The sequence below is a fragment of the Panthera pardus genome, unplaced genomic scaffold, assembly GCF_024362965.1.
Source record: "Panthera pardus isolate Hobbes unplaced genomic scaffold, ASM2436296v1 HiC_scaffold_8, whole genome shotgun sequence".
Classification (NCBI taxonomy): Eukaryota; Metazoa; Chordata; class Mammalia; order Carnivora; family Felidae; genus Panthera; species Panthera pardus.
In genome coordinates this window covers 74,941,668-74,963,910 of record NW_026527013.1, presented here as the reverse complement: position 1 = coordinate 74,963,910, position 22,243 = coordinate 74,941,668, and the positions used below count along the sequence as shown (strand labels likewise).

The following is a 22,243-nucleotide window of genomic DNA, read 5'->3' as shown; positions in this document are numbered from 1 at the left end:
GTGGAGCGTCTGACTGCTGCTCTCACGGTTTATGAGTTTGAGAACCACGTCAGGCTCCACACTGATGATGTGGAGCCTGCTTGGGATTCTCTCTCCCTCTCCCTCTGCCCCTTCCATGTATGTGCTTGCTCGCTCGTGCTCTCTCTCAAAAATAAAAAAAAATACTGATGTTAGTAACTTTAGGAAAATTGATAACCAAACATAGAAAACTGCTCTGCCTCCGATACCAAAATAAAAACTTACGAAAAACAGTGTCAAAGTATCTTTGGTAAAACGTTTCAAAACGAGCTGGCTCTGACCCTCAGTGGGTCTCCCGCACGAGTGATACAGGAGGAGGGCAGACCCAGCAGTACAGACAGAAGCCACAGTGCCTGCAAATTTAAAAAAGAAAATGCAAAAAAACCCTGCAAACTGAGGAGGAACTGTTTCTTTACCAGGATTGCGTTTTTCTAAATAGGTACAATCCGCCTGCCCACAGCAAGGCATTTTCTAGGAAAAACTTCAGTATTCACAGGCCCTCAGCCAGGAGAAAGGAAAATACACAAATACAGCGTAGTATATGTTACTTTATACTTCATCTGCCCAAAACCCAAGGCTCCAAAGCAGGAAAACACAAAAACGGTTTCTCATTTACGTGATACCAGGCAGGTAGGGAGAGCACGAAACGAAGCTACCATCGGTGCAGAAGAACCAGTTATCCCACAAAACCGGGAGTACTCCGAGGGCAATCAGAGCAGGTGAGTGAAGCCCACACAAGAACACCGTAGCATCAGATAGGTACTATTTTCAGCGTCAGACATGACAAGGCATTAGGTTGACCATGGATCATTCGCTGTAGCAACCATCAGTGACTCGTGAAAAATCGGCTGTAGTGGTCACTGATTTCAACCTTGAAAGTGGATACTTGGTGTTTCCCACAAACGCCTTTATTAAAACATCGGTGGCGGAGCCCAACTCCGTCCTCTTCAGCCCTCTCTGACCTTCATGATTTCCGACAACTCCCATCTTCCAAGGTGGTCACACACAGCCTGCTCCCACCTGTGGACGCTCACCTCCCACGGTCTCCAGCCTTGCAAACCTGACATTATTCACGTCCGTGGGGCACAGGCACGCTCTCCTGCCATCCAGGTCTTTATGACCAAAATGCCATCGAGTCACTGCCAGTCACGTTTTGAATATATCCTCTGCCACTACTTTGGGCTACTTTCCATTTTAAACCGTGAAATACAGCAAACATAGAGAATAAAATATACTCAAGTCTCTGCACTTAGACTGAGCAAAGCTATTAAGGTGTTACCGTATGCTTCAGATCGATTTCAGAAGAAAAAGAAAAGATTTCAGATCCAGCTGACACTTCCGTGCCCGCTACCTTCCCTCCTCCTTTTTTACAAACATGACTTCAACTATGTTCAGTGTGTCCCCAACCAAACCATGCAGCTGCCTGGGACTCATGCAACACAGATCTAGCCAATGAGATGAACGTAGAGGCTAGAAAGCCATCCTTTCCCAAATAAAAAAGCAAAGCCTCATCAGGAAAGAGCCCTTTGCTTCCCACATCTTCCTGCCTGGAATGTGGATGTGCGGTCCGGAGATACAGCATCTGGTTTGTGACCAAGAGGCAGCAATCTGGAGATATACTCTCCTGTTGATGGACATCTAGGCTCTTTCCACTCTAGGGCTATTAGGGATAAAGTTGCAAAGGACATTTTCTGTACAGTTCTTTTGTGGACCTACTTTTCATCTTGGATAAATACTTAAGAGCAAAACTGCTGGGTTATGAAATAGGTATATGCCTAAGTTTTAAAGTACCTATCAAATAGTTCTGCAAAGCAGTTACACCATTTTACGTTCCCACATATTATGTTTTAATATCTCATAAATCGCCCCTCCTTATTCTTCTTAATCTTAGCCACTCTGTACAAAAACTTAGGACAGTAAAGAATTCTTTGGGGGTTTTGATTAGAATTGTATCAAACATATAGATGAGGATTACTTTAGAGAGAATTTATGACATTTATGGTTATGTACATACTGTCAACAATTAAAGGGTTAGATTCAATTAGCTAACGATTTGTGTAGTAGACTTTCTGCATTTGTTAAAGAGACAAGGCCCTAATGGTCTTAGATTGCCCTCCTAGGACGCTGGAAAGGTTAGACTAGCATCCCCCAGGGAACTGAAGAGCTTTTCTATTCTATCCTCTGGAAAAGTTTACGTAAAATAGGGATTGCTTGGGTTTGGTTGTTTAGGCTTTATTCTTTATTTTTTCAGATGAGCAGCAAAGCAATCTTCAAGATGTTGGGTTTCTCTCTGGAATGAATTTTATGGTTCTTTTATCCACTGAATCAACGTAGCTGGGCTGTGACAACTTGGCTGGCCACCTCCCAGCATTGTCCTCCTCTTCCTGGAAGCTGATGGGACCTCAGGTGTCAGTTGGGTCCATCGTGTCCTGAAGACAGACCATTTCTCACCTCCTTTGCAGGGTAGAAATGTTGCCCTCTTCTCCTCGCAGATCCTGGCTTAAAAGTTCAATTACAAAATATATTTGGGGACTGCCTGTGTTTTAAAACTTTGATAAAACCAATCTCTAAAGTTGACTGTGGATTAGTGCTTTTATTGTGGCTTTATGTTCTGACTACTGATTTAATGACTATAGGGCTATTTGTTCTTGAGTAAATACTGGTAATTTATATTTTCCTAGAAAACGGAGTTTTCTTTTTTAATATGAAATTTATTGTCAAATTGGTTTCCATACAACACCCAGTGCTCATCCCAACAGGTGCCCTCCTCAATGCCCGTCACCCCCCCCGCCCTCCCTGCCACTCCCCACCAACCCTCAGTTTATTCTCAGTTTTTAAGAGTCTCTTATGGTTTGGCTCTCTCCCTAACTTTTTTTATTCCCTTCCCCCATGATCCTCTGTTAAGTTTCTCAGGATCCACATTAGAGTGAAAACATATGGTATCTGTCTTTCTCTGTATGACTTATTTCACTTAGCATAACACTCTCCAGTTCCATCCACGTTGCTACAAAAGGCCATATTTCATTCTTTCTCATTTCCAAGTAGTATTCCATTGTATATATAAACCACAACTTCTTTATCCATTCATCAGTTGATGGACACCTAGGCTCTTTCCATAATTTGGCTATTGTTGAAAGTGCTGCTATAAACATTGGGGTACAAGGGCCCCTATGTATCAGCACTCCTGTATCCCTTGGGTAAATTCCTAGCAGTGCTACTGCTGGGTCATAGGGCAGATCTATTTCTAATTTTTTGAGGAACCTCCACACTGTTTTCCAGAGCAGCTGCACCAGTTTGCACTCCCACCAACAGTGCAAGAGGGTTCCCGTTTCTCCACATCCTCTCCAGCATCTATAGTCTCCTGATTTGTTCATTTTGGCCACTCTGACCCATGTGAGGTGGTATCTCAGTGTGGTTTTGATTTGTATTTCCCTGATGAGGAGCGACGTTGAGCATCTTTTCATGTGCCTGTTGGCCATCTGGATGTCTTCTTTAGAGAAGTGTCTATTCACGTCTTCTGCCCATTTCTTCACTGGATTATTTGTTTTTGGGGTGTGGAAAACTGAGTTTTCAAATATACGGATGTAAAATTGTAACATTTAGTTTTTAAATCTTGTCTGCATCTACTTGTCATGTTTGTTCCTAATATATATGGATTTTTTTTTCTTTTTCTTGATCAGCTTTGTTAGAGGTTTCCCTATTAGTCTTTTCTCTCCTCCAGAAGTCCTGTGGTTGAGGACACACGCATTCTCACCTCCCTGTCTCCATTGGCCACTCTTTTCTATGACCTCTTAATTACTCTGTGCTGCATATACCATTTCATCAGATCTTCCAGTTCCTTCTCCCTTTCAGCTGAGTCCAATCTACTATTGACCTTGCACTGACCTGATAATTTAAATGAATACCCAAACAGTTTCAAAGAGTTCTATTTGGTTATTTTTCAAGTACTCCTATTTTCTATCATAGTGTTCTTTTTATTATGGGATCTATTTTTTCATGTCTTTTTTTTAATGTTTAATTTTGAGAGAGAGCACACCCACGAGTGGGGGAGGGGCACATAGGGGAGGGGGGAAAGAAGATCTGAAGCAGGCTCCCTGCTGATAGCAGTGAGCCCGATGCAGGGCTCGAACTCACAGTCCACGAGATCACGACCTGAGCCCCAGTACGATGCTCAACCGAGACTGAGCCACCCAGGTGCCCCTCGTGTCTTTGTTTTTAATGACACTTAACTAATAATGCCTTTGAGTTTGATGCAGTATTTTAGTTCTTGAAAATACTAAGATTGTCACAGCACTTCTCATTCTTCTGTGTAATCCACATCTCAGACTAGAAGCTCCAGTTCATGTTAGAATTTCACCAAGGGAAGCACACCACTGGTCTTTTCTTTCCTCAACTTCATAATGGTATCAAGCTTTCATCTCAAAAAGTGTGTGTGGGTGTTGCTCAGCAAGTACAACATTTCCTTTCAGAGATTCATTTTGCTTATGGGACGTTTCCTTATTTTTTCTCCCCACACTCTGTTCTCAACTCTTTTCTCACCATTGCACTGTTTTCTCCATAGAGCAAAACTTTCCAGCATTACCTTTACTTTTTCATCTTCACCACTTTCAAGACAACCAACCAGCTGTAGGGTCTAGAATCGGTCTGTTGTAAGCATACCTTGTTCTACTGTGAATTTAAAGAAGAACATATTTATAAGACAGCTGTCAAAAACCAACAGAAGACTCTAGATAAAGTCTCCCGGTTTTTCCTGATTTCTCTGCAGTTCATCATCATTGATCATCATCCCGGTGCAAAGCACCAGACTCATAGATATTTTATAAAGCAATAAAAGAATCGTACATCAGTGATGTTATTATGCTTCATTGGAAACAGCTGCTGTGGGGGGAAAAATGCCATAAAAAATTGCCGAGTTTCTGATATTTTTATTTTGAAAGATTCTCGGAGTGTTGAATTTTTTGCTGACGTTGCCTTGTTCATACTGCAGTGCTTGTCATTAGAATTGCAAATGACAGAGAGTTACCTGGGTTTACAAGTCCCAGTACGATACCAATCCCGGAGCTAGCCCGGGTAACCATTTTGTCTAATTTCTAACCCATGATGCTATGGGATGTGAATTCTGATTGAAAAAGCTTTGCTTTTTGTTGAGATTATCATCAAAGAAGATGAAATGCAGAGAAATAAGGAAAAAACAGAAAGGCTCTAAGGTCTCATGTTGGCAGTTCAAAAACAGTATTATAATCGTATTTGATTTACGACAGCACAAAGTATACACGTGCCAGATTGATTAAAGAAGCTACACCTGGTAGTCATAGGCCACCTATGTCACCTAAAAGCTGCTATGACGCCAAATGGAAATCATTTGAGAGGGAAAAAAAAATCCATTTTAAATCCGTTTAATCCATTTTAAATCCATTTCAGAGATCTATAAATTAAAAAAATATATATCTCGGGGCGCCTGGGTGGCGCAGTCGGTTAAGCGTCCGACTTCAGCCAGGTCACGATCTCGCGGTCCGTGAGTTCGAGCCCCGCGTCAGGCTCTGGGCTGATGGCTCGGAGCCTGGAGCCTGTTTCCGATTCTGTGCCTCCCTCTCTCTCTGCCCCTCCCCCGTTCATGCTCTGTCTCTCTCTGTCCCAAAAATAAATAAAAAACGTTGAAAAAAATATATATATATATATCTCTTGGAAGAAATGAAGAGTTTATGTACTTTGAACAAGAAACCACCCATCTGAGCCCCCAAAAAAGGTAGGTAACAAGGGTGCCTGGGTGGCTCAGTTGGTTAGGCATTGGACTTCGGCTCAGGTCATGATCTCACCCATTCGTGGGTTCGAGACCAGCGTCAGGCTCTGTGCTGCCAGCTCAGAGCCTATTGTCTGGTTCAAGGATTCTGTGTCTCCCTCTCTGCCCTCCCCACTCACACTCTGTGTGTGTGTGTGTGTGTGTGTGTGTCTCTCTCTCTCTCTCTCAAAAATAAACATAAAAATAAAAAAACGCAGGTAAGAAAGAAGTCACTATTTCCTCTTAATTTATTTGTCTCTGGATTTCAAAGCAGAGAGATGAGGAAGAAGAAGAAATGGCACAACATAAAGGCGTGTTTCCGAAATGACTCTCTGAAGAACTTGAGAGATGGAAGATACTTTAGAGATCATCTAATCTCCAGGTTCCTAAATGCCGAATGTCAACGCACAGACTTGCGCCAGGCTTAGCGATAAGGAACATCAAAGTGGATTCAGTCCCCTAGTCCTCCCCAGGAGATTCTAATCTAGCAGATCTGGAAGGTTTTATTTTACTGAAACAAAGTAAGTTTTAAAAGAATTCAGGGAAGTCGGGTGTGTAGCCAGGCTGGCAAATGTTGATTTAATCGAATGGGAAAGCTGAGATCCAGAAGGGTTAGGTGTCCTCCCAAAGGGCCACAGGCTTGTTGGTGACAAAGCCAGGACCGGAGTCCAGCTCTGCAAACATCACGTCCACTGCTTTTCCAAGACAGCAGGCTGCCTGGTCAATCTCGGATACTCCTCTGTTGTTGTAACCTGCCGGGACCGCAAATGCATCTCCAGAGACCAACGGAGCAACCAAACAGTAAGGAATACACAAGATGGAGTCAGAAGACCTGGGCTCAAACCCAGTTTCACCAGCTTCCCAGACTGGCAAATCCTTTGAGACAGCCTTCCCATCTGTGATATGGGAAATAGTCCCTAATGACCACTATGAAATGGCCATCAAACAAGACCATAGGAACAAAAGTGCTAGAACTTTTCTGGGAAAATAAAAACAGAAACGGGTATGAATGCTAAATTTAGAAATAAAAATATTTTAAAAATATAAAGTATAAACATGATAAATCTATAGCATAAAAATAATTTGGAAACTATTGTCAGTTTCGTGTAAGCACTGAAATGTCATTTATACCATACTGTTTTGAAAACAATCTTACATTACACAAAAGCTTTTTGTCCTTGAAATCAGGCTCAGGAACATTTTTTTTTTATAAATTTTTTTTTTTAACGTTTATTCATTTTTGAGAGAGACAGAGTGCAAACGGGTGGGGCAGAGAGAGAGGGAGACACAGAATCCGAAGCAGGCTCCAGACTCTGAGCTGTCAGCACAGAGCCTGATGTGGGGCTTGAACCCACGAACCATGAGATCATGACCTGAGCCAAAGTTGGATGCTTAACCGACTGAGCCACCCAGGCGCCCCAGGACTAGGAACATTTTAAGTTTATGAAATACAATCAGGACTACTTTCATCTTATGGATTTCATGAAGCTTGTAAAATTTGTTGAGTCATTATACGAACTGTGTAACAAGGTACAAAAACATGATAATAAAGTAAATTTTAAAAATGTAAACACCAACATCGCAGCCGAGGGGAGATCTTCCTTCACTTTAATGATGTCACAGAACGCTAACGCGCCTCATGCTGAACTTCAGCTGAGGAGAGTTGTTGTGTTTTGGAAAACATCAAATTTTAAAACCAGAGGAGATACTTATTTTAAATTTTTTTCCCACAACTTTTCCTGCTTTCTGTTTCCAATTAGCTATTGGCTAATGAGTGCTCTCCCAAAGCATTCTCAGTGGTGAAAGACATTTTACAACGCAGCACATTTTACTGTAAATCTGCCCAAGACATTCCCAACGTGGAGGAGCCCTTTCCCTGACATCTGACCGTGGATCCTTGTTTACTGAATGGTCCGCGATATCCGCCAGGGGCCTTCCCCTCCACCCTGCCTCCAACAGAGAAGGTTCCAGGTCCTCGCAAATACATGCATCTGCAAAATTTCCCCCCAGTTTGGGAGATTAATGGAGCTAGCCATTTTTATCCTGCGAGAACATGTAAAAATCAACTATATACTTTTATGGAACAAACGAAAGAGACCAAGAGTGAAAAATATGTATGTGAAACCTTTCTGGAAACTTCCAAATGCTCTATAATCTAGAAGAAGGGTTAAGTTATTTTTAACAGGTGGCCTGGAGAAAGAATATAAGTGGCCATTAATGACAGACAGTAGACTTTTGTATAGAAAAAACTTCTAAAGTCTTTCTTCACATATAAGAAGGGAGTGTCCCCTGGAATTGTTTGAACCACCTGCCCGAGTTCAGTGTTTCCTCTCTGTACCTTCCAGTGAGATGTCCGAGCTCCAGGGGAGACCCAGGTGCAGTTCCCAGAGGCTCTGCAACCTTCCCCGGGGGTCTCGCCCCTCGTCCCAGAGGCCACTCCCTGGTCAGGTTTATGGGATCCACTGGAGAACGAACTCCCGGCCTCCTCAACGCATCACCAACTGCACAGTTACATGTCTTAAGGAAAAGCTCTCAGTCCACTTAAAAACATAATTAAGAGGATAAAATATTGATTTATCAGCTGTTTTAGTGGATGATTTTTTAATATGGAATTCATTTTGCATCTAATAATTTATTTTTATTCCTGGCTGACTCAGAACAATGCAATTTTATTCATAAAAAATGAATGAGGAGTGAAATCCAGTCGGGCCCGGGAGCTTGGTTCTCTGGATTAAGAGCCTAGTAAGAGGGATTTATTAGGTGTGTCTGTCGGCACTGTAGAGCCTGGGAAAACAGGCACATTTTCAACCTAGAGGCTAAGCTTGATGCATCTGTAATCTGGAGGACAGAGGACTGATCATTTTGTCGCCTTCCATGGGGCAGAGATGCTCAGGGACACCGCACCTAAATGACTTCTCAACACATCTGGACTTGAAACTTCGAGCAGGTCCTGGCACACCCGGGCCTGGGAAGAGCCCGTGAAGTGCACAGATCATCATCAGGCTCACTCACATGCAGGGCCTTATGAAGTCAGACGCTGAAACCACTTTCCCCAAAGCCCGGTTCCAACCTCAGAACTCAGGAAGTGTTCTCCTGCCTGGACCACTTTCCCGCAGCCCTGGGGCACCACCCACAATGCTCACCTAGTCACCCATCCCAATTCTCTCTCCTTCCTGTCCGGTTCATTCTCTGTCCTGAAAACCTTTCCCCGGGCTGTCCGCAACCTCCCAGTTCCTCTGTAAATAAACACGTGTGTATCTCAAAGCTTGGCACACAAGAAACCCTCTACCTCTGCCTGGTCCCTGCCATCTCTCCCGGGACCCCGACTTCCCGCAGGCCCTCCTGAGGAAGGCCCCTTGTCCTCTCGCGTCCTGCCCTCAGGAAAACCCCTTCTCCTTTAAGCTGTGCTACTCGGTGCTATAGCCCCAGAAGGCCGAGAGGCTGGTCTCCCAGCTCACGGAGGTGCTGGGGCCTGGCTCCAGCCCTCCCACCCGCATCCCTCAGCACCCTCGGGGAGGACTCACTGCTCCCACAGTCTCAGGACTAATTCCACACTGACGACCCTCACCCTTCACCCTACTTTTTGAAGGACCCCTTTGGAAATTTTACAAGGACGCGTTTGGAAATTTTAACGTGACCACACCCCACTTCCGGGCCCCACATTCTTGTCCCTCTGTCCTGCTTTTCCACCTGTCACTTGACTTCCTGTTGCCATCAGTCTTTCTCAACTTCTCCTCTTCCCCCGCCTCTTACCTGCGCCCACCAGCCCAAGTGCAGCGGGCAGCCCCCCACTAGGCACCCCTCACAGCGGCCAGGGGCCCCACAAATCCTCGTCATGACGCTCCTCTCCTTACTTAACCTGCCAATCACTTCCCTCCCCGGAACCTTATCCTCTGGCTCTGTCTGCAAAATCTTTGTGTTTCCAGGAAAGCAATTTCCCTCTATCCTAATAGAAACTCATTTTCAAACGAAGTAGAGAAAGAAGAGTCCAAACTGTTAAAGAAATGTGCTTTCAACAGTTTCAAGTTCTGTGGAAGCTACCAGCCTCCCGGGAAATAGTAATTGTCAGGAGTCCTTTTAGAGAAAAGGGGAGGGTGCTTTGTAATTAGCATGTTAATTACTTATATGATAATAAGGCATTCCATTGCTTTTATCACCAAGTTCTGAACTATTACAGACAACGAGGTTGTACTGGTTGAGGAAGCAGACAAAACGTTAAATGAAATCACATATTCAACATGTTTCAGGCAATGGGTTACTGAGAAACTTCAAGGAAATAAAAGAATTATTTGAAAAACATGTTTTTTATTCCTCCCAGTGGACACAATACTCACTCTACTCAAAACTGGTTTGAGTGGCCCGGCAGCCAGTGCAACCACCCCTCAGCCTTGCAAATGCCATGTGACATCAACCACATAAATGGAAGAATGACTGCGTATCAAGGAGAGGAAATTTGGGAATGGTTAAAACAATTCGGTAGCTTCTAGGGAGACTTCTTATTTCTCTACTCCATGAGTTTCCCAAATATCTGGGCCAAAAGCAAATGTAGTTATTCAAATGAATTCTTAGATCTCGAAAATAACCCTACAAATGTTTATCCGGAACTCAACCCCCCAAGGCGGGTTTGTCCAAGAAAGGATACTTACTTGCAAATTGTAGTCTTGCAGAATTTTAACCAAGGAGTCTCTCAAATTGGGAATCTCCATTCCTTCCTTAATACGATGAATCAGGAGAATTGGGTCTACGTGCGTGCCAATGTTGTTTAGTAAGCCAGTAATAAATGCTGCAAAATAGCACATGCAATAATTAGGACATAAGCAGTTTACATAGTGCAGTTTTAGGCCAAAAGTGACTCAAATAAAAACTTATTTCCTTTATCTTTTTTAAGCTTATTTTTATTTATTTTGAGAGAGAGAGAGAGAGAGAGAGAGAGAGAGAGAGAGAGAAAGCGGCAGGGGGGGCAGAGAGAGAGGGAGACAGAATCCCAAGAGGGCTCTGCACTGTCAGCCCAGAGCCCAATGTGGGGCTTGAACTCCCAAACCACGAGATCATGACCTGAGCCGAAGTCAAGGGTTGGACGCCTAACCGACTAAGCCACCCAGGTGCCCCCAAAATTATTTCCTTTAAAGGAAGTGCTAAAACCATTTAAATTGCTGAATTCCCAAAAACTAACTTTCTTTTCACTTCATGACATAAAGGAGAAGCCCCATGAGTTAAAAACAGCTCGAGAGCAGATGAGGACTTCAGAACACAGCCTGCCATGCTGATGCCTAACATTTACACTATGAGTTTACACTATGGCTTGGCTCTCGCTTTTCTCCAATGTTCGGCAAGGTAGCAGTGTTGTTTGCCTCCATTTTACAGAAAAGGGAAATGGGGTGGTTGCCTGATTCATCCAGGGCCACATACCTAGCAAGTCAAAAGCCAAATTCACTCCCAGGCCAGACCCCGGGCCAGGTCATGCTGTGCTCCGTTTCACCCACCCTGCCTCCTTGAAGGTTGATAAACCACGACTTTCTCACACTGAGTTAGATTCTCAAAGATGCACGCGCATGTGACAATCTACATCTGCAACTGACTTGAACCGCATTATCCTCTTGCATCTCTGATAAAAAGACAATCCCGAGAGCAGTTTCTAAAACTTGAGAGCCTTGGAACAGAGAAGCCTTCTTACTAAAATAGCGAAGGGAAGGGAGCAGACTTTGAACCACTGTTGCCAGTTTTGGAATCATTTCTAGATCTTCAAAAGAGGGCCTGGGTTACTGCTGGGTGACTGCGTATTTCTTTCCGAAATGGGAGCCCTGGAGGCGGACAATCCCGTGGCGGCGACACACTCATGCTCCTGGAGCTGCACTGAGGCAGTACGGCGGGACGGAGAGACCGCCAGTTACTGTCCCAGCAAACATCCAAGGACGGTCAGTGTCTGGTGACAGTTCTAGGGGTCCATAAAAAGGCACTGGCAAGGGCTTTACATTTTCAAAATAAAGGCCCCTGTATACAAATTGGAAAAACAAAACTCAGCTGGATCACATTTACGGAGGTTGGTATGGTAGGTAAGAAGATGTTGACGGGGACACAGTGAATATCATCAGGTTAACCACCTGTTTTCCACATTCAGGTCATGCAAAGTGATGGGGCCCCAGGCTTCTCTGCGCAGGAGAAGCACTGGAAGTCGTTACAGTGTACTTAGCCTATCTTTATCACAGATACTTCGCCCTATTTTCCACCCAGTGGGTCTTGAGATCATTCTTACTCTAGATGTCACTGGCTGTATTGAGAGATAAGAGGCCTGATCGCAGATGGGCTTTTCTGCTTACGCGGTTTGTCGATGGAATATAAAATCAGGTCTTCCCAGAGTTCTCCGTCGTCTTGCTCCTTGGCGAATTCAATCGCTTTATCAACATCGTGCAACTCCTCCGTGATCATCTTCAGGGCACTTCGGCTATTGCCCATTCGGCCTAGCAAAGATGGGAGAAATACTTCATTTAGGATCTTGTTTTTTTTATTAAATTTTTTTTTAACGTTTTTATTTATTTTTGAGACAGAGAGAGACACAGCACGAATGGGGGAGGGTCAGAGAGAGAGGGAGACACAGAATCTGAAACAGGCTCCAGGCTCTGAGCTGTCAGCACAGAGCCCGACATGGGGATCGAACTCACGGACCATGAGATCATGACCTGAGCCAAAGTTGGACACGTAACCGACTGAGCCACCCAGGCGCCCCTAGGATCTTTTAATAAAACATTTTTAAAGAAATCGTCTACCTCTTGTTTATGCATCTCTGGTCTTGAAGGCTACTGTTTTCTCATGTGACATTAGCCTTTACTATTTAAACACAGTGAAATAATGAATCTCCCTATTTACTGGGTGTTTCCTTTGTGGTAAGTACTCATGTAAGTGCTTCACATAAATTACATCATTTAACCGACACTATAATCCTACGAGGGATGTTCTAGTAATATTTCTGTCTTACGGAAGAGGACACAGAAACATTAATAACTTGCCAAGATCATACAGCTACTATGCGGCAGATCTGAAATCTGACCCAGTCTGTCAGATTCCGACTTCCCTCTGACAGACGTGTATTTCTTTTGGACACGTTCATACCCAGACACAGTTAAGACTTAAAGGTCCTGGAGTCATTCTGCCTCTTGAGGTAGCTTTGGATTTACTCTTTTGATACACTTTGTGCCAAATGCAAGTTCAACTATCAACTACCTCATTTCCTTCTCTCCAAGTTCAGGGGAAAGCCTTCCAACTGCCCTCATTAAATGAAATTTTTACCAACTATGCTTTTATTCGGTTACCTTCACACACTTTGCCCGTTGATCTACTGGTATTTTAATGGCTTTAACAGTTTCCACGAGTCTTTAATACAGTGCATGTAGAAAGCTTTACTCAGAGGCGGGGCTGCAAGTGCCAGCCCTGTGGCAGGAACCAGTAGCGGGTCTCGAATCCTCCTCGTTCTGAGCCGCCATTATCCAGTGATAATAGCTGGCCTGGGAATAAAATGAGATCCCAATCTGTCGTACCTTCTATAGCATCCTGTTTGTCCTACAAATATTATTCCCATTGTCTTAGGTCTTAAAAATGGTTAATTTTTAAAATATGTGTAGGATTTTAAAGTTTTTATAACTTTAAAAAAGGAGATTATGTCTCCCTTTGTTAAGTCCTCTACTTCCTTGTCTGCTAAGACAATGTGACCTTGTGACAAAAATCGACCCGACTGGAGTATTTTTGGGGAAGAGATGTTGGAGAAACACCTAATGTCTGAACTCTGTGCTTATACCACAAATATCTGCATAGAGCTTCCTTGGGAAACCTTCAGGAATCCACCCTGCTTCTTTGCAAGTGGTTCATTTAGGAGGAATGGGAAAGACAGTAGGTCCTGCGCCCTTGGTAGAAAAACTATGACACATACGGAGGCCATGCCAGAGGCCTAGGGGCAACTCAGAACTAGATTATACCAAACAGTTTTCCTCTCTCCAAAATGTCCATATTCAACCGCATTTTCTCCGGTCACTTAAAGTGTGATTACTGACAATGAACATTATTTTCTACCAAGATCATGGTAAATAGGCTGACATTTTTTTTTTTATTTATTTTTTATTTTTTTAACGTTTATTTATTTTTGAGACAGAGAGAGACAGAGCATGAATGGGGGAGGGTCAGAGAGAGGGAGACACAGAATCCGAAACAGGCTCCAGGCTCTGAGCTGTCAGCACAGAGCCCGACGCGGGGCTCGAACTCACGGACCGCGAGATCATGACCTGAGCCGAAGTCGGCCGCCCAACCGACTGAGCCACCCAGGCGCCCCTGACATTTTTTTTTTTTTTTTACGTTTATTTTTGAGACAGAGAGAGAGATAGAGAGCGAGCGCATAAACAGGGGAGGGTCAGAGAAAGAGGGAGACACAGAATCTGAAACAGGCTCCAGGCTCTGAGCTGTCAGTACAGAGCCCGACGCGGGGCTCGAACCCATGGACCACGAGATCATGACCTGAGCCGAAGTTGGATGCTTAATCGACTGAGCCACTCAGGCGCCTGGCTGACATTTTTTTTTTTTAAATAGACAAACTCGCCAACCCATCTACAGTTTATTTGTGATGTGTCAGCTGATACAGTCTGGTTTATTACACAAAACGAAGATGTTATCTCAGTAGCATTTATTAAATAACGTTTCCTTCGCTACTGAGCTGTGAAGTCTCCTTTTCCATATGTTAAATTCTTATAGGGAATAGGCTCTAAGCTTTGTGTGACCGTGGTCTAAAGCTGATGTCCATTCTTAGACAATTTACATGACACCATCGCCCCGTTGTGTAGCTTGCAAGGACCAAAGGGAGTAAATGCTACTTACTCAGAAGATAAATTGTCTCTTCCACAAAGTTTCTCTGTTGACAGATCTCAAGAGCCTTCAAACAGAACAGGGTAAAAATGTTACTCTGGCTTATCAGGCAAGAATAAATTTCAATAGACTCACTTACACATAGATGCTCGAGAGAATTTTTCCATTGCTTCCCTTTAAAAACAAAAAGTGAACAACACCCAAGTCTTAGGTTTTGCTGGTGGCTGGCCTCACTCGTTTCTCAGGTGCCGGACTGAACAGAATTTAACCGGTAACGTATTTGAAATAATGCAGAACCTTCCATGAGCAAAGACAGAAGAGAAGGACTTTCCCACCAGGCTTTCTCTTGATGTGACTTCAGGTTTCTTCAGAGCACTGCTCCCCACCTAATTCCCAGTCACCGCTTTCAGCTCCCTGTCCCTCCACCAGAATGCAAGGTCTGGGAAGGCACTGCTGTTCATCGCGGCACATTCCCAGCACCGAGCGGACCACAGCTCAGTGGTCTGATGCACAAACAAGCACACAGATCAGATATTTCCTACTGGCTCACAGGGTTTGAAACAGAATGCTGGGCAAGGGTCTGTCAAAAGCTGAGAGGGGAAAAAACCATATGTGACCATCAAGAAGCATCAAAAAAGAGATCAAGTAAAGAAACGAGGGACTCCACAGGTGACTGCATTTCCTTAAGCCTAAGAAAAAAGACACACCGTGTCCATAAATACTTGCATACTTGCGAACGGGCTGGCACACATTTACCAAACAGTCTACTGGGCACTGGAGGGTCACGTCGGATGGAGATGTGAAGGGGATGGTAGTAAAGATAATGCTGATGCTGATGTCGCCAGGGAAGTTGGCTGGGGGCAGGGGGGTGGGGGGGGAGAGCTCTCCTTGCAAGGAGGTAGCACGCAGCCGCTGCACTCCAGGGAGGCTCACAGAGAGCCAACAGCACACAATCCGTGACCAGGGAGGCACGAATAGAGGGCCAGATGCACAGACACGGGACATGAGCTCCGGTTTATGGAAGAGGTGTGGCATCAGAACTGGGTGCGGTATGAGGAGAGGTCACCCAGAAACCTCATCTCCCATCCCACCTACATGTGTAATCTTCCTACTGCGCTGCTGTGCTCTGACAGCCAAGAATCTTCGCTGGGGCCTACGAGACATCCATGATCTGCTCTGCCTTTGCCTTTCTGGGCAGCAACACCTCACACTCCGCTCACCCCTCCCCTGCGGTCCCTTGGCCTGGAAGGCTGCCCTCCCTCCCCCCAACCCCTCCTCCCCACCCCTTCAGGCAAATATTCCTCGGAGCCCCCCAGCAGGCCAGACCCCAGGTACTCAGCCTCGGGGCAGCCCGCACACTTCTTCCCCACGATGACCTACCAGGCTGTTAACCATCCCTAACCGCCTGCTCTCCGCAGCCCGGGACCACGTGACTCAAGCCCTGTGCCCTGCACGATGCCTGGCTCCTAGTGGGTGTGCAGGAAATCTTTTTTTTTAAACAGATGGAGTAGGCAGAAAAGGTTTCAGGAGGAAGATTATTGGGTTGCGTAGTCATTTAAAAACCCAATGGTTGGGTTAAAAAAGCCAACGGTTGTTTTACAAACAAGAACAAGGCGATAAAAAGAACAGAGCAAGTTCAGCAGCTCTTTGGGCTAATGAGCCCTCTTGGAAAATGGCAGCAGGATCAGGTTTGGAGTTCTGATTTTTGACTTAAAATTTTTTGTGTAGAATATAGATTTAAATGTGCCTCTGGTTAGAGATTAACAGCTAAAAAGGGAGGAAAAAAGGCTGATCGTAGAAATCAATGTTGGAGTGGAGGACCCTAAACCAAACATTAAAGAAAGGAAAAACAACCCTTGCTTCAGAATGACAGGGAGGAGTTTGAGGTACACAAATTATTTAAGTGAGGAAACGAGAAGACTAGAAGGTCACGATGAAGAGAAACACTCTTAGTTGGATGGCCCACAAGATTCCTTTAGCAGTTACATGGCAGGGGCACCTGGGTAGTTCAGTAGGTTAAGCATCTGATACTTGATCTCGGCGCAGATCGTGATCTCACAGATTTGGGGGTTCGAGCCCAGCATCACACTCTGCGCTGACAGGATGGAGCCTGCTTGGGATTCTCTCTTTCCCTGTCCCTACCCCACTTGTGCTGTTTCTGTCTCTCTCAAAAAAAAAAAAAATAAATAAAAAATAAACTAAAAAAAAATTAAAAAAAAAATGTTATGTGGCAGAGGTGTTACCCCCCAATATCCTTTACCCATTTTCTGTAGTAATAAGATTTCTGGTGGGTGTATGACTGCTCAGAATTTAAAAAACAGCCTTCCTAGCCACAGGGGAGTGGTGTGACTAATGTCCCCCACAGAGATGAACCGGCAATGTGGCAGCTTCTGGCAATCTTCTTTAAGAAGCAATGCGAGTCAACGCTTTTTCTTATTTTTCGTGCTTTCACCCAATCTTCTCCCGGAAACATGAATGATACTATCTTATACCTCCAGCTCGAGGTCCTACAAGGTGAGGGACCAGGAGAAAAGACTGCGTGGCGGCCACCACCGACAGGGGGCTCTGCCACCTGGACTTCTATGTGACAGAGAACTTGACTTCCATGTGGCTACTCTGTTGAAGCCACTATTATTTTGGGATTTTTATCGCTTATAGCTGAACCTAATCCTAACTAACACCTAGAAGATCTTCCTTTGTTTTGATCAAAAACACGATTTACCCTATCTCTATACCGTCAGGTCCATAAATGAATCATCATCACAAACAATGTAACTTTCTTACGGATTCCTTACCCTTCTGGGATGTTCTAGAGCAGAGACAGGATACACATGTGAGCAGTTAAATAGTGAAAGGAAACAGCAAACAAATATGAAGTCCAGAGGACCGGGGACCATTCCAACAAAAAGTTATAAAGAAACCAGCTGAGGACCTTGACTCCTGCGAGCTGCTAGACAGACGGACGGCTTACGGCTGGGTGAGACTATGTTGTGCACAGATAAACAACAAAATGTGATATGACCGGACAGGTAGAATGTTTAAAGGAAGATGGTGTGACTAAAGAGTATACTGCTTAGTTTATTACCAAAAGGTATCTATAAGTCAGTTTCATACTGGGAAATTTGCTGACACTGAAGTACCAGAAGTTTCCGACAAAGCCATCTCCCCTTCTCTTGAGCATTTAAGAACATGTCTGTCTCAAACCACACAGACTTTGTAGCCTGAGGACTCACCTGAGCTGTCTAAGACAGCAGTCTCTTGCATGTAGCTATTCAAATTCAAATTAAAAATTCAGTTCCTCACTAGATGCTTTTCTACCACCTGACTGTCCCACGTGGCTCCTGGCTATCTTGTCAGGGCAGCACAGTTTCATCACTGTAGAACATTCCACAGGATGATGCTGCCAGCTCTGTTTGGATATTATGAAAAATGACAAGTCATGTGGGAAGAAACGTCTAAAGGCAAGTCTGAAGTCAAGAATGGTCTGGAATGCAAGCAGATGTATAATAACAAGCTCAAAGATAATCTGAGTCTCTGAAATTTGAGTTTCCCAGATTTTTAAATGTTTTAGGACTAGTTTTTGACAGTATCTGAAATTATTCTTCTTTTCTCTTATATGAGAGAGCAGAGACTCTAGAAATCTCTACCAATTCTGAGTAAACTGTAAAAAGAAAATATTTCTGGTACACAGAATTTTTCTATTATTGACATAGTACATAAAACCATGTTTCCCTAGATTCTTGAATGTTCTTGGGCCACAGTGCTCCCTCTAGAGGAATCAGTAGGGAAACTAAGATTTTTAAAGCCAAAAGGAGGGAGACAGACAGACACAGAGACCAACACAGACACAGACAGAAAGGGAGAATCATAACAAAAGAATCATAAGAAAAATAAAAATAAAATGACAGAAGTGGAGTAAAAAATGATGCAGAAGTAATGTTTTAATTTCCCTTTTCCTGATTTTATATAAAGGCAAGGAACAGAGTGAGAAATTTGGGGGTAACTAACAAGAACCTGATCATCTATAAATTAAATAATAACTTCCACCCAGACTTGACCCGGCCATCATTTATCCAGTATACTCTTTAAAGGTCACTAATGGGAATCCATAAACTTTGCATCTCCCAGCTTTATTCCTCCAAGTTCATAAATATTGCCACCTTATAAATGCCATAACAAATGAGGGAGATCGTAAATTCAGTTATCAATTTCCAAAGCTGCACAGCTGATATTATGCTTTTATCTATTCTAGGCATAAACAAATGAGATTTGTAAATAAAAACTAGTACCTGTTGGCAATTTAGTTTAAAAACTGATGTCTTTTGGGGCGCCTGGGTGGCTCAGTCAGTTAAGTGTCTGACTTCAGCTCAGGTCATGATCTCGTGGTTCGTGGGTTCAAGCCCCGCGTTGGGCTGTGTGCTGATAGCTCAGAGCCTGAAGCCTGCTTCAGATTCTGTGTTTCCCTATCTCTCTGCCCCTCCCCTACTCATGCTCTGTCTCTCTCTCTCTAAAAATAAATAAAAACATTTAAAAAATTAAAAAAAAAAAACTGATGCCTTTCATGATTCTTGCAATACTAAGGATTATCTTCATTACCATTGCTATTATTTTAATTAACATTTTAAACCTGAGAAATGATTCCTCGCTGTCCTGGAAAGACTAGGGCATCTAACTTAAGAGATCTAAGTTCCAAGTCTGGGCCCTCTGACTTATTAGCTCTAGACTGGGTTTTGTTTCTTTCAATTCCTGAAGACTCAGCTTGTTGGGGATAAAATGACTTTATCCACCTACCTGTGCTTTTGTAGAGATTAAATAAAAATAAGGTACATGAAAACACGGCACATGTTATAAGGCACAATGGAAACATAAACGATTTTTATGGTCTTTTAAAATTGCTGTCGATGTTATAAATAACTACCACCTCTGTATCTTCTTTAGAAGGAACAACAGTTTCATGAAAGCTTATGATTAGTTTTAGAATTTAGGAGTTGTGGTGATTTTAAATCCTGAACTCTGGTCTTTGATAACTACTGCTGCCTTGTGAATGCCACTTCCTTAGAGGGCTTCTGATGTGATGTCAGAATCTCTATAAAGTTTTTGGCCAAATATTATCGATTGTGGGATTTCAAGCAATACAAACTAAGTTTGACTGGGATTCTTGAAGATTTCACCCAGCCATCATTTGAAGTCACTCTACCTCTCAACAATTACCCAAATCCCCACAAAGGCAGAGAACCAGAAAAAGACAGAACTATTCTGCCAGAAGTGAATTATCAACAAGAGGGGGTCAACATGTTTTGAATAAAGTCCTGAAACGTTAGGCCCTTCCCAGTTAAATTAAAATGAACACCAAAATACCACCAAAGCATATTTATAGGACTAAACATCTATCCACTCTTCTGAAACAGAGATTTCTTTGGTGGGGGCATTAAAAAATTTAAGTTCTTAACTTTGTATTTAATAGAAAATGATACAAATTTACTGAGTCTCTCTTTAGACAGAACAAGTGCACCTTTACTCATGACCTTGACTTCACAGTTAGCATGCTTGGCATGCATTTCATGGGGGGCAAATTTGCTTTTTATAAATTGCTAGCTTTTTCAGGTTATAATTAAATATAGAATGAATTCATTCTTTTTCAGGCTATAAGTAAACATACAAGGATTTCTAAGATGATTAAATGTCTATTAAGTTCTCATTTCTAGGGAAAAAAGAATGAGATCCTTCATGAGTTACTAAAGTGTATCTTCTTTAAGATGGCATTATGTACCTGAGCAAGGATAATGATATATTTTTGTGCGAATATACAGATGGATATACACAATGGATCCTGATGAAAGATAATCTCTTATGAAGAAGTCTCAAGGATCTGTAACAGGAAAGCTCATCTAGAAAGTTCTAAAAAGGTAGCTTGTTGACTTGATTATTTTTAATGGCATGTCTCTACCATAACCAGCTCTAATTCATTTTATTCAAAATTCTCTTTCAGTGGAAAACATGAGATAACTTAAAAAAAAAAACCTACTTAAAACATAATCAGCTTCAATATGCTTCTGTTAAATTCATTTACATGCAACTGGCTCTTCTCAGTGGATCAGGGAGAAAAATTCTAAAAGGTCTATATGATGCTCTAAGCAAGTTCTAGGTATTACAAGTGCCATTCGTAGGTCTGCAATTTTCTGAGGCTCCCCTTTTAGGTAGAACAGCGTGCCTTCTGTTGAACACTACTAGACTGGAAAACGCCTGATGGGTTGAAAGGGTGAGAAATGCCAACATCTTGGGATCTGGGTGGTGCCCCCACACCTGAGTTCTGTGAATGAGAAGGAGCCCGGGGTGGCGGCTGGTCACGGCTGACTCCTCAGACAGAGACCCACACCCAGCGTCAGTCCCTCCTCCTGGAAGCAAATGTCATTTCCTCAGAAAGTGAGATACGAACGGAGGGGCACTGTTCAAAGAGTAAGAGTCTCACTTTCGTCCTCTAGATTACAGAGTCTGTAGCGAGAAGAGGGAAACCTCTCTTTTATTTTGTAGAGTAAGATGATGATTTCCCAATTTTTCTTGGGAAAATGTCTTAGGACCCAAATTTAAAAGGTTAAAAGTTTTTCATCAACTAATATGCAGGCAAGATATTTTTTCATTAAGTACAGATTTTGAAAATCACCCGAGCTGAAATTGGTTCATAATAAATCCAATACATTTATCAACATGGCTGAAGAAGCAACTCTAGATGTGGTCAGTGCACATCAACTGCATTGCCATCCATCAATTCCTTTCTTTAAGTTTTTATTTATTTATTTTGAGAACAAGTGAGAGACAGAGACAGCATGTGAGTCGGGGAGGGGCAGGGAGAGAGACTCCAAGCAGCCCCTGCACTGTCAGTGCAGAGCCCAATGCAGGGCTCGAACCCACAAACCATGAGATCATGACCTGGGCCAAAACCAAGAGCTGGACACTTAACCAACTGAGCCACCCAGGTGCCCCTGAATCAACTTCTTAATACATATCTCTTAGGGTCAAATACATTTTTATTTTGTTTTGTTGATACATACAGCTGACTAAAAAGTATTTGTTACCTGGCCATCTGGTTTAGTGGTGACAAATTCCTTCAGTTTTTGTTTGTTTGGGAAGACCTTTATCTCTCCTTCTATTCTAAATGACAGACTTGCTGGATAAAGGATTCTCGGCTGCATATTTTTCCTGTTCAGCACATTAAAGATCTCATGCCAATCCTTTCTGGCCTGCCAAGTTTCAAAAGAGAGATCAGTCACGAGTCTTACAGGTCTCCCTTTATTTGTTAGGGCACGTTTACCCCTTGCTGTTTTCAGAATTTTCTCTTTTTATCCTTGTATTTTGCCAGTTTCACTATGATATGTCGTGCAGAAGATCGATTCAAGTTACGTCTGAAGGGAGTTCTCTGTGCCTCTTGGATTTCAATGCCTTTTTCCTTCCCCAGTTCAGGGAAGTTCTCAGCTATTATTTCTTCAAGTACCCCTTCAGACCTTTCCCTCTCTCCTCCTCCTCTGGGATACCAATTATGCGTATATTATTTCTTTTTAGTGTATCACTTAGTTCTCTAATTTTCCCCTCATACTCCTGGATTTT

General features: G+C 43.1%; 1 protein-coding gene across 2 annotated transcripts in view; it reads right to left on the bottom strand.

Moving 5' to 3' along the window:
• VPS41 (VPS41 subunit of HOPS complex) overlaps positions 1-22,243 on the bottom strand; it is a 186,385-nt gene that overhangs the window by 5,191 nt on the left and 158,951 nt on the right. For both annotated transcript variants that reach the window (XM_053898062.1, XM_019451110.2), the window contains 3 exons: positions 14,654-14,708; positions 12,115-12,255; positions 10,444-10,580 (listed from right to left, as the gene is read on the bottom strand). In XM_053898062.1, coding sequence (XP_053754037.1) covers positions 10,444-10,580; positions 12,115-12,255; positions 14,654-14,708 — 333 coding nt within the window. The remainder of the gene's footprint in view (positions 1-10,443; positions 10,581-12,114; positions 12,256-14,653; positions 14,709-22,243) is intronic.